General features: G+C 35.9%; 1 protein-coding gene across 1 annotated transcript; it reads left to right on the top strand.

Moving 5' to 3' along the window:
• Positions 1-3754: 3754 nt before the first annotated feature.
• Positions 3755-10529, top strand: LOC128984795 (GATA-binding factor 3-like). Its single transcript, XM_054404162.1, has 6 exons — positions 3755-3932; positions 5028-5138; positions 8323-8421; positions 8985-9083; positions 9682-9834; positions 10413-10529. The coding sequence occupies exons 2-6, from the start codon at positions 5124-5126 to the stop codon at positions 10527-10529; spliced, it is 483 nt and encodes a 160-aa protein (XP_054260137.1). The 5' UTR covers positions 3755-3932; positions 5028-5123.
• The last annotated feature ends 2163 nt before the right edge of the window (positions 10530-12692 follow it).

The following is a 12692-nucleotide window of genomic DNA, read 5'->3' as shown; positions in this document are numbered from 1 at the left end:
AATACGGCATTGATTGTTGGTAACAAAATGACTAAACTATACATTATCCAATAACTTTTCTTTTTTCATACTCATTTATTTTAAGAAAAAAATTTCACGTGTCTGCAAATTTGTTCGATGATTTCAACATCTTTCTCTCTCGCAGTCTAGTTCCATACATACAAAGTACCACATATTATATAGAAATTTTAAGAGGTAATTTAAGCCAGTTAATGTTACAGCCTCTTATGCCTTTTGACTGTAATGTATAACTGAATTGTTTACAGTGAATAATCTGTACATCACTTCTGTTTTACAGGTTCAAGATAGGTATGAATGTGCTATGTTTCAATCCAACTTGTAACATAGCAATTAAACACCCGAGATATTCTTTCATGCCATTATGCAACGCGTGTCACATGTACCTTTACTCAAATGGGGTAAGTAACCTAGAAACATTTAGTGTATTTTGTCATGTAAAGCTGGTAATCATGACACTTAGGCCCAGCGCACACGGTGTGACTGTTTTACAACTGTCGTTGCAAACCAGTTGCGCAATCTGAAAATACTGGTCAATTAAGAAAAATACCTATTGAAAATCTCCCCTTATTTGAAAGTTTTCTATATTATATTGTATATTATATTGATATATTATATTTATAGTTCAAATAAAAAAATCAATCATATTAACCATCACTAATTGGTAGAACATGATCAAATTCAACATTTGATATGAATGTGCACTTAGCCCGTGTATTGGCTTGCAAAGATAAACAGTTATATTTTTGCATTATTATTAATGTGAAAGATATGTATAAGTTGTGACAGTGATACTGTATGAACCTGTATGAAACCCAGTACAGCAGTCTGATTCCAACATCCATTATTATTTTTGTGTTGGGTTAGTGCTTGTGTTTTATACACAATAACCCAACACGCACACGTGCACGTAAGTTTGCATTAACGTTTGAGATGTCTTTGAGAGAATATTTTTTGGATACAAGTTACGTGATAAGTGCTGATTTATTTACGGTACTGATATAAGATTGATTATGTCTAAGTGGTGTGTGTGTGTGTTGTCTGCAGTTAAGACGAGTTGTGCGAGGAGGTATTGTTTTGGGTGTAAGACGAGATATTTTGGGGAGGAGCTGATGGTGAAAAACATGATTTTCCACATCGACTGCTTCAAATGTACAGGTGAGGAGAATAACAACAATAGTGTATGATTACATTTAGGATTTTTGAATTATTACATTTTAAATAAAAGCTCAGCCCCTTGCCTAGAGTCACTTGATATTTCAGTTTTACCATGCATTTTGATACCAACACAATGCAGGTCAATTAGGAACACACAGTAGCCTATTTCACATTTTTGTCCGCAGAACTCTATAATTCCTTTGAAGGGACGGAGGTAAATTTATAGATTCATTTCAGTTATAACAGGAAACTATACTTCCTGTTAGGCACAGTAACTTTGGTGTTAAGTTAGAGCTGTAATTACATCGTCTGGTTGGCAGTGTTTTCCCGTTGGAAAAACCGCTAACCCCCAATTGTTTTAAAGTCATTCCCAATAACATATCGATCAAAACAAAAAAAAGCTTGAATGACAACTGATTTGTTAAATGGGTGGCTAGTATTATTAAATAAGGATATGAACTCAAAATCGTACAAGTATCCTGTTTCTTGACGAATGTTTGGTCCACAAAAATCTCTTTATTTATCTAACCTGAAACTAAATTTTTTTGCCATATTTATGTCAAAGTTGTTGCTTCTTGACTAAGGCATCATTCAAAATTTCAAAAAGAACCTTACCTGTTTAAAAATTAACTCTGTTATTCAAATTGTTTATTTTTCTCCCAATAGATACAACCCAATAGATAATTCACAACTTTTAATGATTCACATTTATTTGCTTGGCTCTCTAATTTCAAATTTTTAAGTGTTTATAATTAATTCAACATGCAAATTGAAAACAAATAATAAAATATATTAATGCTAACTAAATATATTTCCTAAACTAACTCCTAAACCTACAAGCCAAACAGCAAAACCTACAGCTACAGCTACCAAAGCAACAGCTACCAGGAGACTTGTAAATGGACAGTCTAAGTAAGTTTATTAACTTTTTTCTTTAATTGTCCAGTATATTTTAGTATATACAAGGTAGTTGAAATAAATTAGTTAGAATTTTTCAATATATTTTTTAAAATATAATCTACGACGGCGATTCTCATTGTCAGTAAAGAAAGACAAATACTATCGACATTGTTCTGATAATGTGGTTGGGGGGGGGGGGGGCAGCAAGGCCAGCCACAACCCCAGTCATGACAAAACGTTTGCCCGTGCCACGTCGCGTGTGGAACTAGTTCCCGAATGTAAGGCCGGGGCCACACGACGCGGATCATCCGCGCGTGGAAAAAGTTAAATACTTAGAAGTACGCTCAGAAACCTTAATTTGCCAAAATCATTCTCTGCAATCTAGGAGTGTGAAAAATCTTGAGCCATTTCACCTAGATGATAAATCTTCTAAAGTTTGAAGTGGGTGATGGCGACGTTTAATATTTTTGTTCAAATCGGTTGGATCTAAGCAGATTCGGACTTTGTCTTTTTGGCGTACAACAACCATGGGGGACGTTTCTTGTTTTAAAATAAAACTAAATCTTTAAATGAAGAATTCCATTTAATGATCTACAAGTTAGTATGTTTACAAGTAAGTTTGTTGACCGTTCCTTCGTGAATGGTTATGTAGAGATTGGCAGTAAATGATTTCATAACCATCATCTATAATAGACCCCCCTACTGCCACATGTGATTTGATTTTAAAATAATTGAAATCACCATAATGACGTATGTGTTTTGTTCCAGGAGAGCAGGCCTCCAGGAATGGCTCGAGGAAAGTGGCCAAGAAAAAAGAATTAGGCTTTTCGACATCAACAGTAAAGTATATTTTTAAATACTTTATAGGTTACTAGCAGTTACCCGGCGCGAGTTGCTGTGCTTAATAACTATATTTTTAAATGGTAATTTGTTGTTTACGATAAATAATAAAAAAAGTATACTAAGAACAAGTATAGAATATTTATTTTACTTTAATGCCAGTGGATAAACTATGATTTTTTTTCATTAGGTGTATAAATATATAAGTTTTTAGGCGTACCAAGACGTGAGCACGCAACATACAGCTGTCCGTGTGAAAAGCATGCATTTTCTAAATTTAAACCAGCGATAGTCAGGGATTGCCCTTGTGCCTTATTAATGGTCATTGCGAAAGCAAGACGCAAAGGAAATTGTAGTCGCTTGAATTCAGAAGGTATTTCAGATGAAATCGGTATTCTTGGGATTAAGACTATTTCTCCTTTGAACTTACACTGATGATTGTTGCTTCGATCAAGTTTGGTGTAATTTTTTAAATCGTCAGTCTAGTTCCGTTGCATAGCGTGAATTAAGTTTTTTTTAACACAGTAACTTAATGTAAGTTTAAAAAAATAAAATCTAAATAGTCCCTGAGTAGCTGGTGCTGCTACCTAGCCCGGATTGGGCGAATCTTTTAGCTAAGTGGTTGGTAGTGTATCCTATGAACATGCAGGTCACCAATGGTCGTTTTGCTATTTTTTTAAAAATAATTCCTTCTGATCTGTTTGAATACGTAAATATGATAAAAATACACATTAGTGAACAAAAATATTAGTTTAGTTTAGTTTATTAGTTTAGTAATGAGATCTGTTGAGAAACATTTTGAAACAATTTTGTTGAACCTCCTCTACTCATTGACCGACTAATTTCAAAGGTCATATCCACCACTAGCCTATATTATTTTTCACTACAGACTTAACTTCTGTTACATGTGGCTACAGATTACCTGTAATAACTGCGGAACGGACAAGACCAGTAGATGGAGGAATAATAAAACTATGTGTAACGCCTGCTTTTTGTGGCCCAAACATCACCGTGGGGTAAGTAAAACTGTTGGGCGGATTTAAAGGAGACGGTTAGCCTCCTAGATGGGCCTGTGTGTAATGAGTGAGACATGTTAATAAAACCTCATTTAGATGGTTTCTCATCGTTGCCATGGATTTAGTAGATTTGAAAATGTTTAAATATTTTTCTTGATTAGTTTTTTATATAGGGTTTTAAACAGCAGTGATCATAAAATAATTTTTAGCTTCTTTAGTTCCTTAATAAAAAACTATGGAACTTTAGCTACCTTGTCCTTGCACTAAGATAATAATTCTTAAGAATTTGTTTTAGAATCTGCACAGCTAATTTGGAAGGGGAGCCCGATAGAAAAAAAACCATTAGTGGGTGGTTGGCTCAAAGTCTGACAAAGTCTAGCAGCCGGCGCTAAGATTCTAAACTAGCTTTTGGCATAAAATACTTTGCTTAACATAACAACTGTAAACATTCAGCTTTTGTGTCACAAATTCAGCATTTGGATAAAAACGTAAAGACATACTTAGGGTTGACTTATTTATACTATGTGTAATGCTAATCATTGATACGTTCAATTCAACTGTAAGAGGATGACAGATTAATTAAATATTCATAGTAAAATACTAGGATGTTCAAATTATTTATTTAAGCAATCTTAGTAATCTTCGATTTGATTTAGAGCAATGTAATTTGTTTTTTAGCCAAAGTGAAAGTTCAAATTTGAGACTATGGTCTTTTCCTTACTAGCATACTACTATCGTTACCATCGTACTATCGTTTCCATTGCGTTTTGTGAGGTCAAATCTCATTTCAAGTTGCAGATTTAGTTTCCCCACCCTCGTAAACATTAAAAACGATATACTACACCCTACATCTAGCAATAAAGTGTTTAAAAATTTTTTTCAGGGAGCAATTATTATTCTAATTTAAATAACCTTATATCAGGAACTTCCCCAAGTCAGATTTCGGTAGACTTTTTTGTGCTGTGTGGAGGTATAAAAGTAATGAAATCTGTTGAGAAACCTTTTGAAACAATTTTGTTGAACGTCCACTACGCAATGAATGGACTAATTTCAAAGGTCATATCCACCACTAGCCTATGTTATTTTTCATTACAGACTTAACTTCTGTTACAAGAAATATGTATCAACTGCACCACCACAACAACAACTAGGTGGTGGGGCCAAAAATGACATGCTTGTCATCAATGGCAAATGAACCACAATGGGGTAAGTAACTTATACCCCTACCATGTAGCCAATTAGGTAGTATACTTTAATTTAGGATGAATATAATTGAATCTAATTTAAGCTGGTAGTAGTATTGCTCAAATCAAGAGGTGCAGGTTTACAATCCATTCTCACAAGTTATTCTGACACCATGTTAACTATATTATATCAGATTTCGGTAGACTTTTTTTGTATCGGTCCCAATTTCCAAATCTCCCCATAGTCTCTACTGAAGTTTGAGTGGTCTTAAACGAAGGATTCAACAATTGAAGGACCACACCTACTCAGCTTAGGCTCCGGATTTATATTCTGATTTATATTTTAGAGTTTTTTGTAGTAAATTAGAAACTAATTATCTTTACTGCAGGGTGGAGTCAAACTCCCCACTGTAGAAGAGAAGAACACTTTGGAGAAGAGCACTTTAGAACCTCCCACTACCGAACCCGTGGCTAGAACTTCGTCCTTGGAAGAACCTGTGAATGTCACATTAATAACTGATACATATTACGCTATCCAGTCATAAATAATACTAAAACTTGTTTTTAAAATAAGCGTAGCTAGAGACAATTTACAAGTATTTATTTACAAACATCAAAAACAAAAAGTGGATTTAAACATTGTTCCACATATTACCTGTTGTTGAATTTTAACTGTAATGTTGTCACTATTTTATTAATTAGGCTAATTTTGAATAATAAGACGATAAGAAAATGTTTAGCAAAGATAAATCCTCGTATTTGTAGTAAACATGAAATAAAACTTAGTTTTTGTTGTAATTTTCCTGGTTTTCCTATACATTTTTATGTTCTGATAGCATTGTTTGAAACCAAAATCTCATAAAATCAAAAGACATATAGTTTACTGTGTAATATTGAATTTAACTTTGATTTAGTTGGACGAGGTTGTCATAATAAAGCCATTTTAGGGAAAATAATGTTTTGCAGCAAAATCTCAGGAACACAATATAAACTGAAAAATATCATCTAAATAGTTCGTGACTAACTAGTGCTGCTACCTAGTAACGCATTGAACAACCATCTGTAGCGCTATCTGTTCGCAATCAGTGGCGTCAGCTTAAATACCGGTTTTTGACTCAGTCTTCAAGCACAGATAGCCGAGAAGGCTAGGGCGTGTGTCACTTGGCCAGTGGCATTCGTCTGCTCGGGTTCGAATCCCGTCCTGTGTGGCAAATAATTGGCGATCTGTGTGTTTGTAGCGATATACTACAACCACTGGGGCATAGTGAGGTGTTCATAATCCTTGGTTTAGACATACACCTCGAAATCATCGGATTGGGCGAATCTTTTAGCTAAGTGGTTGGTAGTGTATCCTATGAACATGCAGGTCACCAATGGCCGGTTTGCTATTTTTTTTTTAATAATTCCTTCTGATCTGTTTGAATACTTAAATATGATAAAAATACACATTAGTGAACAAAAATATTTTCTCAAGACTGCAATTTTGATTGGATTATAAAATACACAATTTAAACCAATAATGTATTTTTAAAACTAAATTTAATGAGGAAATAATTTATATCTGCATTCTTCAGACAAAGCAATGATTACTAAATATCCTCATTGAACTTTACACTAAAATCAATTAATTAAAGACGATGTTTCTAATAATAATAAATTAATAAATAAAGTGCTGATCTGGCCAAAATTAATACATTACTTCCACATGTTAATTTTCGAGCATAACAAGATTTAACTGTCATATTTTTTGTATTCAAACGATTTATTTCATTTTCTTTCATTTTATGTTCTGTCAGTACTAATAAATCCACTGAAATTTCATCTAGTAAGATAGACAACATGTCTAGTCTGGAGGGTAGGTGCTGGATATTTTGGTGTAGGATACTAATTTCGTTATTAATATTTTGATTGCAGTTTGTTTTACTTTTGTTGTTTTTGTTTTTACTTTTTGTTGCAAATGGTTCCAAAACAACCAACTTCTTCTAAACTGCAAGAAAACAAAAATGCTCCAATACCATATTAACAGCTCAAAAAAGCAAGTCACACTGACTGTTTTGATAGGTGACGAAGAGATCTCTTCTTACAGCAATGCTAAGTTTCTTGGTTTGGTTTTAGACAGATAGCTCAACTTTCATGACCATATAGAGCTCATATCAAGAAGAATTAGCACAGGAATTTTTGTGATCAGAGGTCTTTCGAGGTTTACCGATTCTCGTGTAACCTTGAGTGCCTATTATGGACTGATTTACCCATTATTGTCGTATTTGGTGGCAGTTTAGGGCTGTGAGAGCGTACGAACAAAGTTTGTCTTCCGTCTTCAGAAAAAAGCCCTTAGAGCAGCCTTCAGAATATCCCGTCGTACTTCTTGCAAGCCTCTCTTCAAGGAATACAATATTCTCACATTTCCATCCATATACATACTCAGTTGTCTATCGTTTTTAAAAGGAAATTAACTGTATCAACCGCAGTTCCATTCAATGCAGTACACTCTCAGACAAAAAAACAATATTAAGCTACCTAAGCACAGGACAAGTTTCTTTGAGAGACACCTATTTTATAATAGTATCAGGTTTTTCAATGTGTTGCCTGAACCCCTGAAAGTGGAGCAAGACAAAGACAAATTTGGGAGAGCGGTCAAACGCATACTCTTGGAACAAGCTCCCTACACTGTGAAAGATTTTTTAAGTTGCCGATCGAATTAAGATACTGTTCAGTTGCGTTTTAGTTCTAACAGCATTTATAATTTAGTTTTATTATATATTCTTGTGACGCTATTATACAGTTTTTTTCTGTGCAAAAATAAAGATGATTTGATTTGATTTGACGGAACATTGATGCGGTAGTAGGATTTTGTGAGGTCAAATCTCATTTAAGTTGCAGATTTAGTTTCCCCACCCTCGTAAACATTAAAAACTATATACTACACCCTACATCTAGCAATAATGTGTTTAACAATTTTTTTTCTGGGAGCAATTATTATTCTAATTTAAATAACCTAATATCAGGAACTTCCCCAAGTCAGACTTCGGTAGACTTTTTTGTGCTGTGTAGAGGTATAAAAGTCATGAAATCTGTTGAGAAACCTTTTGAAACAATTTTGTTGAACCTCCACTACTCAATGAATGGACTTATTTCAAAGGTCATATCTCCCACTAGCCTATATTATTTTACACTACAGACTTAACTTCTGTTACATGTGGCTACAGATTACCTGTAAAAACTGTGGCACTGACCAGACCAGTAAATGGAGAAAAAAGAATACAATGTGCAACGCCTGCTTTCAATGGCCGAATAATCACCGTGGGGTAAGTAAAACTGTTGGGCGGTTTTAAAGGAGACAGTTAGCCTCCTAGATGGGCCCGTGTGTAATGAGTGAGACATGTTAATAAAACCTCATTTAGATGGTTTCTCATCGTTGCCATGGATTTAGTAGATTTGAAAATGTTTAAATATTTTTCTTGATTGGTTTTTTATATAGGGTTTTAAACAGCAGTGATCATAAAATAATTTTAGCTTCTATAGTTCCTTAATAAAGAACTATGGACCTTTAGCTACCTTGTCCTTGCACTAAGATAATAATTCTTAATAATTTGTATTAGAATCTGCACAGCTAATTTGGAAGGGGAGCCCGAAAGAAGTATTCGAAAAAAACCATTAGTGGGTGGTTGGCTCAAAGTCTGTTCAAAGTCTGCTCAAAGTGGTTGTGTTGTGTGGAGGTATAAAAGTAATGAAATCTGTTGAGAACCTTTTGAAACAATTTTGTTGAATCTCCACTACTCAATGACTGGACTAACTTCAAAGGTCACATCTACCACTAGCCTATATTATTTTTCACTACAGACTTAACTTTTGTTACATGTGGCTGCAGAAAATCTGTAACAACTGTAACACTGTGACATCATCAAAATGGTGGAAAGGTGGCACAGAATGCAACGCGTGCAATCAGTACTACAAGAATCACGGTGGGGTAAGTAACTGTTGCGCGGTTTTAAAGTAGAGAATTAAAATATTTTACTAATTAGCGAAAGAGAAATTGACAGAGAACTGTCCCTGTGATGACGCCGGGTGCAAAGACAAGGTAAACCCTACGCCTACAGACATATAAGTTGATTTTACGTTTGAATTTATGTAATACAGGTTAACCTGTACATGCAATTCAATAACTTTCCAATTTAAGTTAGTTAAAAAGTTCCTTACTCTTACCAGTAGACTATATTTCCAAATTTGTTCAAGTATTATAATTTTAGCTGTAGGCCTTAAACAAAATAATTTAAGTTCACAGTCGGTCACTATAATAGAAAAACAATTCCTTGAGTCCGGATTAATGCATCAGCTTCTCTGAACACTTAATTGAAATATTCATAGCCTAATAGTCTAAAAGTAAGTGGTATAATTGTTGGCAACAAAATTACTAAATGATACATTACCCAATAACTTTTCTTTTTTCAAACTCATTTATTTTTAAAACAAATTTCACGTGTTCTATGTTTTGTGTGATTATTTTATCTACAACTATATTATGACTCACTCCACTTCAAAATAAAGATTTAGCTTCTGTTTCACAGGAAAAATGCAATAACTGCAACAAAACAATTAATCTAAAATCAAACAAAAAATGGTTGTACAAAGATTCAGACGGCCAGTTATGTAAAGAAGATAATGGAGACGGGGAACAATATCCAGTTTGCAGCAAATGCAACCTAAACATCCGTAGAAGAGTAAGTAACCTAGAAACATATAGTGTATCTAGTCATGTAAGACAAGAGATCGTTAAATATTTGTGGATAACATTCTAGTACAAACACTTTTGAATCATGCCCTCGTACCTGCACCTGAGGCTGTAACGTTCCTTAGATATACAGTCAATGGCAACGAAGTTTCGACTGAATCCTAGCCACATGTTTTTTCTTTTTAATTTACGAATTGGTTTAGTTATTATAATTATTTATATTTTATATGTTATTTTATATTTGTATTTATTTTATATTTCTATTTATTTTTTATTTTATTGATTTTATATTTCAATTTCTTATACATTAGTTAGGTATTTATTATTGAGATTATCAATTATTAACTTAAATTGAAATTTTTTACAGATAAAGATATAGAAACATTAAGAGGCAATTTTACCCAGTTAAGGTTACTAAATTATACATTACCCAATAACTTTTCTTTTTCCAAACTCATTTATTTTTAAAACAAATTTCACGTGTTCTATGTTTTGTGTGATTATTTTATCTAAAACTATATTATGTTTCACTCCACTTCCAAACTAAATTTAGCTTCTGTTTCACAGGAAAAATGCACTAATTGCAACAAGAACATTAAACAAAATCAAACAAAAGATGCTTACAAAAATATGCAGACGGCCAATTCTGGATACAAAAAAATGCAGACGGGGAAAATTATGTAGGGGTACATCCGAACCATTATTAAGAACTTCAAATCCTTCTCCAGAAGTAGCGAGTTCCCGCCCGAAGTTCAAAAATGCTGGTGAATGATTTGTCACCTCATGATGAGCCGTGCGAAGGGCAAATCCTATCTTTGGGATAAACTTGTCCCATTCCCTGTGATTTTCTGAGACATACGCTCGCAGCATAGTGACAACATCCCGATTTACTCTTTCTGCTGGATTAGCCTGAGGGTGTCGGCTGGCATTTAGAAGAATTTTCACTTTGTACTGCCTAGCTAGGTCTTTAACTGGTGCCCCAATGAACTCCGAACCGTTGTCGCAGATGAGGTATCGTGGCACCCCATAAAACAGAAAGACGTCTTCCTCTAAATGTTGTGATACAAGTTTCGCAGTAGCAGCTCGGAGTGGCCGAAGGATAGTGTACTTGGTGAAGGTGTCAGTAACAACCAACAGGTATTTAAAACCTTTTAGAGATCTTGGTAGTGGTCCGATCAAATCTGCAGCAATCATTTGCCAAGGAGAATCAACAGCACGTCTGCTGCCCATCACACCAGCAGGGAGTTGCTGGTCGTATTTGGTCTGTTGGCATATAGTACATTTTGCGACATAGGTTGCGACATCCTTTCGCATTTTTGGCCAATAATATATCCTTTGCATACGTTTATAGGTTTTCAAAACACCTTGATGTCCTGCGAGGGGGTCATCATGACACTCGACCAAGGCCTGAGGCCGGAGATCCTTTGGTACGACTAGTCTCCAGCTAGCCTCTTCAAGCAAGCCTCCTGACATGTCCACATTCTTCCACAGTTTTCCCTCTTGAACACGCCACTGGCAATATTTTTGAGGATCTTTCATTACCTTGTCCAACATTTCATTGTACCATCTGTCCTTGATAGTCGCTGGCATCTCTAGCAAGTCACAAGAGATAATATTGGAAGACGTTGGTCTAGTCTCGATCGGTGGGGTTGTGCGGGACAACAGATCAGGCACAACATTTTCATGTCCCTTACGGTGTACTAGATGAAAATCATAGGGTTGCAATCGCAGAGCCCAACGAGCTAGGCGTCCAGTAGGGTCCTTCAAATTCCTAAGCCAAAGCAAGCTGTAGTGGTCAGTCACTACCGTGAATTTGGTTCCCTCAACGTATGGTCGAAACTTCTCCACTGCGAAGATCACCGCCAAACATTCTCTTTCGGTGGCTGAGAAGTTCTGTTCTTGCCTGGTAAGTGTACGGCTGGCATAGGCTACTACACTTTCTCCTTGCTCAATTTCCTGGCTCAGCACCGCACCAATTCCTACACCGGAGGCGTCACAGGAAATTGTGAAAGGCCTCGAGAAATCCGGACATGATAGGATGGGAGCAGTGATCAGGCAGGACTTTATGTCTTGAAAAGCTGTCTCAGATTCTGGAGTCCAGTCGAAACGATTTCTCCTTTTCAGAAGGGAAGTCAAAGGAGCCATACGAGACGCAAAGTTGGGAATAAAGCGCCTGTACCACGATGCCATACCTGTAAACTGACGTATCTCCTTTGGATTACGTGGTACCGGGATATCCACAATGGCCTTGATTTTGTCAGGGTCAACGCGTAAACCATCCCCACTAACAATATATCCCAGGTACCTTAATTCCTTTCTGCAGAACTTGCACTTCTCTCGATTGAGGGTAAGCTTGGCAGCACGAATTCTTCGGAATATCTCTGCCAGTACCTGGAGGTGTGAGTCAAAGGTAGAGGTCACTACTATAATGTCGTCAAGATAGACGAAAACGTTTGGCTCTAAGTCAGGTCCCAAGACTGTATCCACAAAACGTTGCCAAGTCGCAGGGGCTCCACACAGTCCAAAAGGCATGGTGACAAATTGGTATAGTCCGCGACCTGGGATTGCAAACGCAGTCTTTTCCTTGCTGGACTCCTCAAGCTCTATCTGCCAATATGCGCTTTTGATGTCCAGACTGGACAGGAACCTAGCGTCTCTAAGCCTGTCTAGGATAGTGGTTACTTGCGGTAAGGGATAAGCGTCCTTTTTACTCACGGCATTCACAGCCCTAAAATCAACCACAAACCGTTTACTGCCATCTGGTTTGTCCAGCAACATGATTGGTGAAGACCAGGCGCTCTGTGATGGCTCCACAACCCCCAACCCTAACATCCGGTCCAATTCTTC

The sequence above is a fragment of the Macrosteles quadrilineatus genome, unplaced genomic scaffold, assembly GCF_028750875.1.
Source record: "Macrosteles quadrilineatus isolate MER2022 unplaced genomic scaffold, UCM_ALF_1.0 Scaffold_2__2_contigs__length_208266976, whole genome shotgun sequence".
In the NCBI taxonomy this organism is placed as follows: domain Eukaryota; kingdom Metazoa; phylum Arthropoda; class Insecta; order Hemiptera; family Cicadellidae; genus Macrosteles; species Macrosteles quadrilineatus.
The sequence above is the reverse complement of the archived record's forward strand: the minus strand, read 5'-3'. Positions and strand labels throughout refer to the sequence as shown.